General features: G+C 41.4%; 1 protein-coding gene across 2 annotated transcripts in view; it reads left to right on the top strand.

Annotated features, from left to right (window-relative positions):
* The first annotated feature begins 523 nt into the window (after window positions 1–523).
* The window catches only part of TMEM245 (transmembrane protein 245), a 93,775-nt gene continuing 80,070 nt past the window's right edge, over window positions 524–14,228 (top strand). For both annotated transcript variants that reach the window (XM_039240664.1, XM_039240657.1), the window contains exons 1-3: window positions 524–1,119; window positions 11,006–11,123; window positions 12,224–12,325. In XM_039240664.1, the coding sequence (XP_039096595.1) occupies window positions 535–1,119; window positions 11,006–11,123; window positions 12,224–12,325 (805 nt within the window). In that variant the 5' untranslated portion in view covers window positions 524–534. The remainder of the gene's footprint in view (window positions 1,120–11,005; window positions 11,124–12,223; window positions 12,326–14,228) is intronic.

Here is a 14,228-nt window from a genome sequence, read left to right as displayed (position 1 = left end):
ACGGAGATCATGACCTGAGCCGAAATGGACTCAGATGCTTAAGGAACTGAGCCATCCGGGTGCCCCTGGTAATTGCTATCTAAAGTCCTACACCAGAGCAAACACTTTGCTTCTTCAATCAGTAAAATTGAATGTGGGGATCCTCTTGCGTAAGTGCTCCCACGCCCCGGGATTCTAATGTACAGCCTGGATTTTCAATTTGTGAATGTAGTGCCTCTTTTGGAATTCAACCCGTTGAAAAGTTAACTTTAACCAATGGGTGAAGGGACTCCCCCCCCTCCCCCCCTTTGCAGATGATGATCCCAGAAACCTGTAACCTGCATCTTCAGGGACCAATGGGCGAAGGAAACTGGGGCCGAAAGAACACTCTCCGTAGTCCCTGGGAATTGTAGTTCCCCAGGGGGCCCGTAGGCGCTCAGCGGCCAGTTAGGAACTACAACACCCACAATGCTGCGCGCAGAGCGCCTAGCCTCTTTTCCGCGACTCTCACTTGGCCTTCCAGTACCGACTCTTGGAGGCGGCAGCAGAGGCACCATGGCCGACGGCGGCGGCCCTGCCGAGGCGCCCAGCCCACGGGGCTCCCCGGGCCGGGCGCCGCGGATCCCGCGCGTGGTCGGGCAGGGAAGCGGCGCCTGCTGCGGGGAGACCCCCAGGACGCCGGCGCTGGCGCTGCGCTTTGACAAGCCTATCAAGCAGGCCTTCTACAACACGGGGGCCGTGCTGTTCGTGTGCCTGTGCTGCGGCGCCGCCGTGCTCGTCTACTTCATCTTGGAGGCCTTCCTGCGGCCGCTGCTGTGGGCCGTGCTGTGCGGCACCTTCCTGCACCCCTTCAAGAGCTCGCTGACGCGCCTGGGCCGCCACTGGCTGCAGCGCCTGCACCGCGCGCACACGCCCATCGTGCTGGCTGCGCTGCTCCTGCCGCTCTGCTTCGCCGACTACGGCGTCGAGGCCTTGGGCGCGCAGGCGCTGCGCCGCCGCCGCCTGCTGCTGCTGCTGGGCGCCGGCGGCCCGCTCCTCTACGGCCTCTACAGCCTCGGCAGCTACCTGGGCGTGCAGGTGCTGCTGGCGCACGCCGGCGCGCTCATCTGCCGCGGGCTGGACTACTTCAGCAGCCTGTGGGTGAGTGAGCGGCCCCCGGGCACGGTCCGTGGGCCCGGCGGGCACGCGGCGCCCCTCAGCACACCCCCTGTGACCGGGGGTGCCGTCCGGCAGCGCCTCCTCACAGTGCAGGGGCCGTCAGAAGTCTCCGCCTTCCTTCCAGTGCACCTAAGGAACGTGGCCCACTTCCTTCCAAAGAGAGGACGGGTGTGGTTTGAAACAGCCTCCTCTCCCCGCCCCCATGTTAATAGATCCTCGTAGGTCCCCAGTTTGGGAATCGCAATCGCAGTTCCGCTTTGCCGGTTGACTTGAGCATTGACAGGTAGACTTGAATTTACCCCTGGTCAGAGTGAGGGGGCGGTTCCGACCAACTTTAGAACTCACGGGAGACTTTTCTGGATATCAGCTGTAAGAGACCTTAGAGATCCTAGTCCAGCGTGTCATCCTGCACATGAGAGAGGTGACTGACTACTACCGGGCTAGGGCTAGTTAGGGACAAAGAAGGGACGGATTGACTCAAGTTTCTCAAATCCTAAGAAGAGCTTTCTTCAAAGGCCGTTGCTGCTTCTGAGTTCAAGTGCACTCAAGTATACTTTGTGTGAGGCACCTGGGCATGCTCCCCGCCACACTTGACTTCTTGGGAACCACTTGTGGAGGGGTTGCTGTACCCGAGTACCTTGCCTCCCGCCTGGACTACTTAAGCAGAGTGGGTGAGGGAGAGGTAGATTTGTTTCTTGGATCACGCTGAGCTCTTCTTAGAAAATTAGGAAACTTTAGAATTGGAAGGGATTTCAAAGATAATCGAGTGGTGCATTTCCTAACTCAGACTAGATTCTGGACCAGTTAATCCCCAGCTATTTAACTGAGGGCTGTTAAAAACAGGTGAATACTTAATGCATGAGAATGCTAATTCGTCAGTAAACGGCACCATTTAAAAATAATTTTATTCTCTTTTGTCAGTGTTCAGTGCACCTTGACATCAAGTTGCAGAATGATTCACCTTACGTGTGAAACAAGGTTTTGACCTGCTAAGGTTCTTGGTAGAGTGATAATTGATTCCAGAACTCCTGTGTTCTCTTGCTCCATCACTACCACCTCTCAGTTTCCATTAAAAGGTGATTAGACATGTTGATGGGTGCTAGGGTTTGTAGGGGTTTAAAACAAGTAGGATGCAGGGTTTGTCTTCAAGGTCATGTAATCATGTGAACATGTTCTCATAGAAATGGCAGACACAGCATTACCAACCCATTATGGGCCAGCAAGGAATTGGGGAGCACTTCATAATTTTGGGATGCTGTCTGTGTGTAGAGCTGCTAAGTAATCAGACCACCTTGGCCTCCAAGTGGCCTGGACTATTTCACTTGTTGGAAGGAGGGATGTGGAATGACCTTTGAACTCCTGAGGCTTGCTGGATTGTCAGGTGGGAGTGATCCTGGAGTTTATCTTTTTACTTCCAGATGCCCGCCACTTTTCAGGAGAGGCTTCTGAAGCACAGAGAATGTGACTGTCCCAAAGCCACATAGCTTGTGAAGAAATCCAGAATATGCTTCATCTCCTTTACCCTGTTATTTAGATCTTCAGTGCTATTTCTCCTTTGCTTTATTTCACAGTTCAGTTAACTGCCTCATATGAGGCAGAATACTATATGCTGTTAAGAAATATAAATACCAGGGCACCTGGGTGGTTCAGTCAGTTAAGCATCCGACTTCGGCTCGGGTCATGATCTCACAGTTTGTGAGCTCGAGCCCCACATCAGGCTTTGTGCTGACAGCTCAGAGCCTGGAGCCTGCTTCAGATTCTGTGTCTCCCTCTCTCTTTGCCCCCTTCTCTGCTTGCACTGTCTGTCTCTCTCAAAAATAAATAAACATTAAAAAAATAATATATCGTGACTTGATTCCTGTCGTCAAGAAATTCAGCCTTGTCAAAGGCAGACGCAGGTACAGTTTCTGCTGACATTTTGACTGTCGATACTGCAATTTAGTGTAAATTATTGTCGGCAAGACCAAACAGCATATCCACCAAACTATAGGAAGCTGGGGAATAAGAGATCTAATGTATGAATAGTGTAATATCATACTATAGTTAAGAAGTTGAAAACATGGGTAAATTAGCAAGATTAGTGGGAAATGGGGCATTTCTGCCAGTTACTATCAGTGAAAAGAGATGAGGAATTGAGTACCAGTGAAGAAGTGCCTGTGGCTGAATGTATGTAGTATTGAATATCTTTTTACAGAGGAGAAACCCTCATTTTTGTATTTTACTTGAATACCCTTGTATGAGTTGCAGATGAGCGAAAGAGAGGAACCAATGTTAATTTGGCTAGAAGGCGGGAGGAATGTCTACCCAATTAATGATTGTTGTTTATTTTGAGAGAGAGAGCATGCAAGGGAAGGAGTGAGTGCAGGGAGAGGAGCAGATAGAAAAGGAGAGAGAATCCTAAGCAGGCTCTGTGCTGTCAGCCCAGAGCCCGACCCTGGGGCTCTGTCTCATGAGCCATGAGAGCAAGATCTGAGCCAAAATCAAGAATTGGATGCTTAACCAACTGAGCCACCCAGGCATCCCCAGTTAGTGATTTTGAAAAGGCTTGCAACAGCTCTTTGGCTACAGTGATGGGGACACAGGAGAAGAGGAGTGGAGAAAAACGGAACTATTGTAAAGGAGAGTATGAGTTGACTAGAAGTGCATAGGAGTCGTAGAGGGGCTTAAGTTGAACGAGTAGGTCCCCTAAGTTGGTCTGAATTTGAGAGAAACAAGGCTTGCAGTTGTGGTTTCTTGCCACAGCCCTTAGGGGTGGGGGAGAGGTGTACTTGGGAAGCAGAGACAGGGAGTCCTCAGCTCTCTGCCAAAAGGGTTGATTAAGGCCTGTCATGAAGGGAAGGAATGATATGTGACTGGGAAAGGGGCCCGTTTTGTAACTTTCTGTCTCAATCAAGAGTTCACAGTCGCTGTGCTTGTATGAGCCCAAGCACAGCCACCTGGTATGGAGAAAGAGTCCATACTTTCTAGACAACTTGTAAATTTGAACTTGCTGCTGAAGAGAGACATAGATGGGAAAGGCAGGGAGAAAAGTTACATTTAAGCAAATCTACATTTTGGGGAGCTGACATTTCATACATTTAAGATCCAACTTTTGAGCAACTATCATGTGCCAGGCACTGGATCAGGTGCTTTCATGGATGTTAATTTCTACTCACAATTGTCCTGTGAAGGATGAGAGAAGGATTTCACTCGTGTAAAGACTGGTTTAGAGATTGATCTGTTCATTCTGTCAGTACATGGTTCATTCAAAACCCCGATCAGCAAAATCCTTTTGTCAGCAAAACTCTGAGTAACCTTCGATAAGAGTTTTTGAAAGTTTCCCCCTACTGTGTTGTGTTTAAATGTTTTAGTTTAACTTTTTAGAATAGAAACTGACTTTAGTTATTTGGGGGAAAATGTAGAAGACTGTCAGGACAGGACTAACCACACACGTTCCCCCAAAGACCCTTGGATTCTGGTCATCCAGAAACCTTGTTTGTATCTGTTCAGCTATTTCCAAGTCCTGTCCGGTTTTCCTCTATAGCGACTTCAGTGCCTGTGTTTTGCTTTATTGCCAGTTTATCTTTCTAGTTCTGTTCCTCTTCACCTCACTTTTGGGTTTCTTCAGTCTCCTAACACCCTATCCCACTTGCAAGTGAAAGAGCAAGCATGTACAGTATGAATAATTCTTTTAAACAATTTGAAATATATTAGAATTTTGTATGAACTTCAGAAGTGAATCATCTGTTGCACTGCCCTCACCTGTGACATAGTCCTTGGGGCCCTTAGCGTCTTCCCACGTTGTAGAGTTATCAAGATAAAACTGAAAAGCTCATGCCCAGCCCTCTCCACCCCCTTTTCTTTGCTGGGAGTGTTTTGATCTTCCTTGCCCTCTTACTTAGTCCATACATGTTAGAAGACTTGGAGAGCCTTTACAGTTTTTGTATAGTAGTAGTAGATTTGATTTCTTCACGGTCTCTGATCCCACTGTTTCCATTTTACATTATGAGGAAGTATGAGGTAGAAACAATAGTGGCGGAAGGTGAGAAGCCTGTAAACTCGACTTATTTAAAATTTCTTTGGTAAGTAATCTCATAGCTTTGTAAGTAATCTCCCCAGTGTGGGGCTCAGACTCATGACCCTGAGATCAAGAGTCGCATGCTCTTCTGACCGAGCCAGCTAGGTGCCCCAAGACTAAATTCTTTTTTTTTTTTTTAATGTTTTTTATTTATTTCTGAGAGAGAGAGAGAGAGAGAGAGAGCCAGCGTGAGCAGGGGAGGATCAGAGAGGGACGGAGACACAGAATGTGAAGCAGGCTCCAGGCTCTGAGCTAGCTGTCAGCACAGAGCCCGACACGGGGCTTGAACCCATGAACTGTGAGATCATGACCTGAGCCGAAGTTGGACGCTTAACCAACTGAGCCACCCAAGTGCCCCCCAAGACTGTAAATTCTAAACCGAGCTCTGTCAACAGTTTGTTTTGTGACCTTGGACAGACCAGGGCTCTTCTGTGGGCTACTCACCTCCAGCTGTGTGAGGGGTGGGGTTGGCGTGGATGATTTCTAAGCTTCCCTGCACGGTTCCCAAGTGTTTGGCGGTACTGCCCGAGAGGCTCTTAGGAAGTGCACGTTAGCCAGCCAGCCGGGCCCACTCCATTCCACTCAGAACCCTTGTCTAGGTGTGCTTTTACTTGTTGGGTGTCAGTAAGGAGGAAAGTTTCCAGTGCTTAGCTTCTTTCTCAAAGATGCTGATTGTAAAAGATTCTTGACTCTAAAAAGAGAATAGCTTTCAAATTAGGATAAAGCTGTTTTAAAGGAGTATGAAGTAGCTGAAGCAATCACTGAGATTTGTACGTTTGTGCAATTGGGATTGTACGTCAGAGGCTGAGGCTGGGAAGCTATTCTCTCTGTGAAAGACTTAGGAAACTTTGCAAAAACGTACGACAGAAGCAAGCCCAGTTGTTTTTCCGGTTAATGCCCACACAGCAATAAATAAAACTGTCTAAAAGACAAAGTCTGCTTATGTTTTATGCACTTAGTATTCTATTTATCAGAAAAGCGTATGTGGTTATTAAGCCAGATGAAAGGAAAATGTGCTTATTAGTTTGCTTGAAGAGCTAAATGGATGTTGCCAGTTTTTATGGGGCACCTTATATGGCATTGAGCATACATTGGTGCTTTAAAGTGAGTGTTAAATCTGTATTTTGAAAAAGATAGATGGTTTTAAAGAACACAATTTGAGAAAGTATGCCCTCTTATATATAAACTGTGGTTCATTGATGGCTTCCATAGCTGGAAGAAAATTCATACTCGAACAGGATTGCTCAGAGGCTAAATATAGAGACAGAAATAACTCTTATAGACTTTTAGGAATCCATACTAGAAATTATGTATGAAATTTAAAAGTACAAAATCCTTATTTTTGGTAAATTTGTTTTAAAGAATATTTAGCAATTTCAAAATTGATTCAAGTAAAACGTTATATAAAAAACAATTTAAGCAGCATAGAAGTCTATATGGTAAAGTGAATCATTTCTTTTCTCTGCCACCATTCTCACTGGGTAAGATGTTACCATTGTTAACTGATAAATAACCTAAATTTATTTGTATGCTTATATGAACATATAAAGTATGGGGTGTTTTTTTAAACAAAAATGGGGTATCATCTATATAAAATTTTGCACCTTGCTTTCTCTTTTATCTTTATATTGTAGACATCTTTTCTTGTTAGCACTTCTAGATATAGCTTTTTCTTTTTAATACTACTATAGTGTAAAAATTTTTTTTCTAGATGCCTTTTGGAAAGTTTTCCTATCAGATTATTGTAGCTCTGAACTTGTGTTAGGATAATATGATAAACATTTTTTAAACATTGGTAATTTATATAATCCTAACAGTTTAACAAGAAATCCAAAGTGTTCATAAATGGTCATATTTTTTGAGCATTTAATAATATCCTGTGAATCTTTTCTGAGGAGACGCTTCAGAATATTGGGGGGAAAAATCCATAGGCCAAAAGAGGTTTTTTAAGTTAAAAACATTTGTGGGGTGCCTGGGTGGCTCAATCAATCAGTTAAGTGTCTGACTCTTGATTTCAGCTCAGGTCATGATCTCAATGAACGGTTTGTGGGATCGAGCTCTGCACTGTCAGTGTAGAGCCTGTTTGGGATTCTCTCTCTCTCCTTCTCTCTCTGGATCTCTCCTGCTTATACTCTCTCTCTACTCTCTCTCTCAAAATAAATAAATGGACTTAAAAAAAAATCTTAAAAAAGACAACAACCCAAAAAACATATGCTGTTTATAAAGATGAAAGTACTTTTAGAAAATTCAACAGTTGAAGAAAAGCAGAAAGAAGCAAATTACCTCCTGAAATCCAACTATCTAGAGATACTATTTTTAAATATTTGGACTGAGTATATTTTCACTGTTATAGATTTACACATGTGTGCATTTATACTGTGTCATTGAATGTAGATATTAATCACACCTCTGAACGTCTGTAAAATTGTTCCACTTTCTGGAGGTACCATTATAAAATGACATTTACATTGTTTTTTAAATATTTTTTTGCAGCCGCAGTGAACATTTTCAGATCTGTCTGTATGGTATATGGAACTTCTATAAACCAAACTAGGAACTTCTGTAAACCAAGTTCCTAGGAGTAGAATTGGGGAGTGTATTTAATAAGTGGCTATTTCAAACTGAAATAAGGCTGTCAGTGGGTTTCAGGTTTACTAGCTGAAAACATGTGCTCTCTTTAGACCATGAGTTTCCTTCTGAAATATGCAGTCTCTTTTGTCTCCCTGTAGGTGATACTGATTCCTTATGAGTACAGGTAAGAAACAGAAACTTACTAGAAATCAGTTTAAAAACCATCCTCGGCCTAAACTCAGGGTAATATCTGCTATCATCCTTGGGGTCAGCTTCTCACTGAGAGCAGCTCTTGTGCTTTGCCATTATGCTCAGCTTTTGCTCAAACAAAATACTCCATTTGTAGGCAGCTGTAGTTTGTTGGAAAATTTTCTCCTTATATTGAGCTGAAATGGGTTGTTTCCTAATTCCCACCTATTGTTTTCTGCTTGCAGGACCACAGGGGATTAAGGCGAGTGCCTCTCCCAGATGGCATTTTCTCAGCTATTTGAAGACAGCTATCAAATCTTCGTATTTTCTTTTTTTAATCCTAAATGGAGCAGTCCCCCCCTCCCCACCAGCTATAATTTGTATCTCTTATGTGGTGGTTTCTGTTTCCTTTCCCAGTCTGAATTTTTATGGCTGTGGTTTTGATAGTGCAGAAGTCCTTGAAGCAATCATTTTTCTTGATAGGAGCATTATGAATAGGCACTCACACCATTTATACTCCTGACTCACTCTGAACTGGAAAGTAGCTTAGCCATCCTCTTCCCATTAGTACTTAGGTGAGTTTTGAATCTAAGAGCAGATTTTTGTATCTTTCTATAACATTCAGTCTTCTTTGAATTAGCCATTGTTCTAACTTCAGAATATCTTGTTGAATCATTATGGTCATCTCAGTTTTTATTGACTGTTCTCAATCTTGTGTAATCTGTGAATTCAATTAATATGCTTTTAGTCTCTTGCCTGACTTAATGTTTCATGGGGTGGGGCTAATTACCACCGTGTGGCATACGCATTGAAGACTGTTTGCTGAGGATCATTTTTTATTTTAACAATTTGCTATGTAAGCATACTGTTATTATACTCCACTTTTGTTCTGAGCTCTACAGCCCTACTTCAAATTCTCTGAATTCCTAGGTTAAATTGGTGTGGTTCTGCAAGCTTGAAATGTTTTGAAGCGGCTGTGGTCTCACTTCCCATTATGCTTATGTATCTGGAGCTTAAGATCTCTTGAATATTTCATCTAATAGAGTTGCTTGAAGAAAAATATTTTAATATCCTTTTCATTATAAAAGAATTTGTGCTCATTAAAGGCTCTTTGGAAAATACAGAAAAAAGTAAAGGAAAACCAGAATCTTATCATCCAAATACAACTACTAACTTCTTGGTACATTTACTCTTTCTCCCACCATGCAGTAGCTATAATCATGTCATATGTTTTTTATATTTTGCTTTTTCTTTAAGAATGTCTTGAGTGTTTTTAACTCTTTGGTTTTTGTTAAACTATTTTAATGGTTGCATAACATTTTATTGAGTGAATCCTCTGTAGTTACTCACTTTCCACTTGAACTTTTAGTTTATCCACTTTTCACTATCCTAAATTTACTCTGATAAGCTTCTTTATATTATAGAGACTTTTTCAGAATTTATTATTTTTTAGTAAGGTTCTAAAGCTGAAGTCTAAGGTCAGAAGCTATAAGCATTTTTAGGACCAGAAGACTATTATTTTTTTGGTTTTATTTATTTATAGAGTAGAGGGGAGGGGTGGAGACAGAGAATCCCAAGCAGGCTCTGCACTGTCTGTACAGAGCCTGACACCAGGCTCGATCCCGTGAATCATGACATAATGACCTGAGGTGAGTTCAAGAGTGGGATGCTTGACCAACTGAGCCATCCAGGCACCCCCAGAAGACGATTTTTATTGGTGATACAACCCAAATAAAGTAGGAGATAGTTTTTTACCCCCTTCGGTCTTTTGTAGTAATCATATCAGTTTTTTTCTTCGTTCTCTGAATTGTAATTTAAAGTTCTTTTTTTTTTGTTTTAATTTGTCTTCTTACCCCTCTCCCACCCCCACCAGGTTCAGGTTATATTTTAATAGGTTCTTGGTGCTCACTTTGTTCTGGGTTATGTGTTTCTTCCAGCTTTTGTGTAAATGTTACTGGAGAGTTTCTGTGTAGGCTGTGCTAGTGTTTCCAAGCTCTAGAGCCATTTAATTTCGGTGTGGGGAAAACGAGGGGACCCTGGCGGTTCCTCTGTTCTTAACTCTTGCTGTCTCTTCCTCTTGTAATATTTTTCTTGAGCTACACTTCTCCAGCTGTGCACATAACTCTGGACTAGGTGTAGCCATCTGTTACCTAGATTACTTCAGGGGTCACAGTTCAGCTGGCTGCCTTCTTGCTAGCTTTAAAAAAAAATCTTTTCACAGTTAACGAACATTTTATAGGCCATGATGGAATCTTTTAACATAATTGTTTTGGGAAAGCTTTCTTTTTTGTTGCTGTTCTTTTCTAAATCTTCATCTATAGAGCAAATTTGAAGAATTCCATGAGTTAAGCTCTCGATTTAAGTCCATGGCTTAAAATTTAATATTTTATCTTAAGCATCTTTACACATACAATAGTTTCAAACTTCAGTGTACCTTAAAACTTTGTGTTTTTTGGTTAAGATTTTTTTCTTTTTAAGATTTTCTTTTTCTTTTTGTAAATGTTTATTTTTGAGAGAGTGAGAATGGGAGCAGAGGAGGGACAGGTGGTATGTGTGTGGGGCGGGGCGGGGGTGGGGGTGGAGCGCAGAGGATCCGAAGCAGGTTCCGTGCTGACAGCAGAGAGCTAGGTGTGGGACTCGAACTCATGAACCGTGAGATCATGACCTGAGCTGGAGTTGGATGCTTAACCGACGGAGCCACCTCGTGCCCCTAAGATTTTATTTTTAAGTAATCTCTACACCCACTGTGGGGCCCAGACTTGGAACCCTGAGATATAGAGTCACATGCTCCACCAACTGAGTTAGACAAGTGCCCCAAGACTATTGAAGTAATATAGCTATATGTGCAGGATTTCACATGCTTATTTATTTCAAAATTTGATATGTCTAAAAAGAAGAGGAAAACCTATACACATGTCATTTAGCACCACCACCTTCATCTTTTCTGTATCCACAGCTCTCATACTGTATAGATGTTTGCAGATTTTATATGAATGTATGTTTATTTGCATGTGTATATATTTACAACTGTGTCTATTTCATCTATTTAAGATCTGGACGCTGGTAGTTGGCTATGTGTTGGCTGTCTCTTTCAAGTGGAATGCAAGCACTGAACGCTACTTGAGAGCAGTTTCAATTCCTGTCTGGATTATATTGCTTTTTCATTTAGGTGGGTCCCTTTTTCTAAGAAAGTCTAGCTTAAGATCAGCAGAGTCTGATCATGATTTGAAGTGAATTTTTAATAGTGTTGTATGTTGCATTTAACTTTCTTTAATCTTTGGAAAATGTTCTGCTTTAATCTTTCTTTAATCTTTAATAAAAATTTCATGCTTTAATGTATCTATCTTTTGATTCTATTGAATGTTCATTTTCAAGAGGTCCTTTAATAATAAATGTATCTTAAAAAGTAAAGCACACTTTTAGAGTATCATGGCCATTTCTGAGGGTCATACTTCAGGAGGATATAGATAATCAGTTAAGTATGTCAGAAACAGTTACAGGAACCAGAGGTAGTTACTCCAGATAAGAGAAGGAGACTGGGCTACACGAGTGGGGAGAAAGCAGAGCGAAGGAGAAAATAAAATATGGAAGCATGTTTGAAGGACCATCCTGTGAAAGAGTGGTTTAAACAGATCTCTGTACCCATGAGGGAGAGATGTCAGAGCAAGATCCCCTAATGTCCGATGTGACTCATTTTGAACTCAGGGAAGGCTGAGGAAGAGGCAGCAGTCCAGAAGGCTCTAATTTACTCAGGGAAACGGAAATGCCTATGGGTAGGTACCTGGTCCTTAGCCACTTGTTAGCATTTTTGCCTTTTAAACAGAGGATACATTGAAGCTTTTTGCAGTGCTGTTCTGGGCCATTTCACCTTCTCTTGAGAGATGGAGTTCACACCCAGTGATATTTTCCGGAAACGAAGTCAGGCTCCACGACTTCAGGTTCTATAACTGATGCAGGTCATTTTGAGGTTAAAGAAAGGTTTGAGTTCAGGATGGTCTTAAACCCTGGGTGTGCATTAGAATGGACTTGAATCCTCAGGTGATACAAGCCCATTAAGGGTAGGTTGGCACATACTGCATTTTAGGAGCTGGATTTAGTTGAGAGAAGTCCTGAATGGAGGCTTAATCTGTCTTAGGCCCTTTAAAAAAAATTTCCCTGTGAAACAATTTTGTTAATGGCCTCTATGCCAAGTTGTTCTGTCAGTCTACTAACTCTTTTAAAGGCAAGTGCTAAAGTGCTAAAAATGTGCTAACTCTTAATAATTTTCAGCATCCCTGGCTGGCTCATGGAGAATTCCAGTATTCCTGGTTATTGTTTTCCTGATGTCTGTGGGCACCCTCTATGAAAAACAGAATGGGAAAGAGTCTTCTGGTAAGAAATGGGGCATTCTATTAATATTACTCTTAAGTATTTGGAAAGTAGCTTTATTTTTAAAATATGCAATGATGAAACTGCTTTAAATCTGTTTAAAATCTGTGTATTTTCTGAATAGAAAATAAACATGTTTGTAATATTTTAGGTTTTTGTTTTTAAAGTAGACTTCACACACAGCATGGAGCTCAACATGGGGCTTGAACTCTCAGATCAAGACCTGAGCTGAGATCAAGAGTCACACACTTAACTGACAGAGCCACCCAGGCACCCCTAAAATATTTTAGGTTTAAAGACCATGCCCTACTTCTCTTCCCCTCCTTTTTTTTTTTCATTTTAAAAAGTATAATTCATATAACATAAAATTAACCATTAACTTTTTTAAGGCATTTAGTACATTTACATTGTTATGTAACCGTTACTTCCGTCTAGTTTCAAGATCTTTTCATCACCCTAAGAGGAAACCCTATGCTCATTAAGGAGCAAACTATAAAGTTAGGTTATTTATTTGAAATCCTTTTTCTTTAAAATTTTTTTTCTTAAGTTCATTTATTTTGAGAGAGAGATCACAAGTGGGGGAGAGTCAGAGAGAAAGAGAGATAGAATCCCAAGCAGGCTGTGCACCATCAACGCAGAGCCCAATGTGGGGCCTGAAACTCATGAACTTCGAGATCATGACCTGAACTGAGATCAAGAGTTGGACGCTTAACCGACTGTGTCGCCCAGTCGCCGCCCCGAGATCTTTTTTCATACTGTAGGCATTTATCACTCTAAACTGTCTCTTAGAATTTCTTTTCCATCCCATAAATTTCATCTGATGTGTTTGTTTTCTTTGGGTCAAGATACTCTTTGACTCCCTTTTTGATTTCTTCTATGACACAGTGATTAATGAGAATTGTACTATTTAATTTCTACATATTTGTGAGTTTTCCAGTTTTTCTGTTGTTTGTGTTTTCATGGGTGTCCTCTCTAAAAGAAACCATTGCCAAATCCAAGGTCATGAGTGTCTACCCCTGTTGATCTTGTATCCTGCGACTTTGTTGAATTTATTCAGAGCCTTAATAAATTTTTGTGGTTTCTTTAGGATGCTGCATATGTCAGATATATCATCTGTGAATAAAGATACTTTTATTTCTTTCTAATTTAGATGCCTTTTTTTTTTTTCTTTTTATGCTTGGCTGCTCTGGCTGGAGCTTCCAGTACAATGTTGAATTCACCATTTCTTTCAAACATTATTTTTGAGATACCATGGTTGCAAGTGATTTGTATCTGAAAACAGTTTCTTGAAGATACAGGTTTCTAATGGGTTGTAAGACGGGGCATAGGGTGGCTGGATATTAACAGTTCTCAGACTATCAGACTGGACTTCTCTATATCCACCCATGTGGAAACAGCCATGCCTGGAGAGGTAAATCTGAGCAGCACACAGTTTGTACAGCAACCAACATTTGTTCCTTCTTCCTGGTGGTTATACATCAAGAAAAAGCAAATTAATAATTGCAGTGTATTTTTAAAAGAAAATAATTCTCTTAGGTATCATTTTGTATAGTTAAATTGGAGAATATACTACAGAGAAACAAAGAGAAGAAAATAAAAATTATTCAAAATCTCATTGTCCACCTAAATGTTAACTAATGCCTTAAGACTTCTATGCCTTCAGACTTTAAAACACAAGAAAATTGGATCATAGTGAACATTCTCTTTTGTAATTTACATTTTTAATCTTCTGTCATGAGCACCTTTCTACGTCAAATATACTTCTAAAACATTATTTTTAGTGTCTTCATTTTATGCTAATCACAGGGCTATTTGTGGCATCCTTTTGTGTTTTTGCAGCTACCTCATAGTTTTGTGTGTGTGTGGTTTTTTCTTTTTTTTTAGTTTTTTTTTTTTTTTTTTTTTT

Source organism: Hyaena hyaena, unplaced genomic scaffold (genome assembly GCF_003009895.1).
Source record: "Hyaena hyaena isolate Hyena2069 unplaced genomic scaffold, ASM300989v1 scaffold_6, whole genome shotgun sequence".
NCBI classification, from domain to species: Eukaryota; Metazoa; Chordata; class Mammalia; order Carnivora; family Hyaenidae; genus Hyaena; species Hyaena hyaena.
This window is presented reverse-complemented; position numbering and strand designations above follow the sequence as displayed.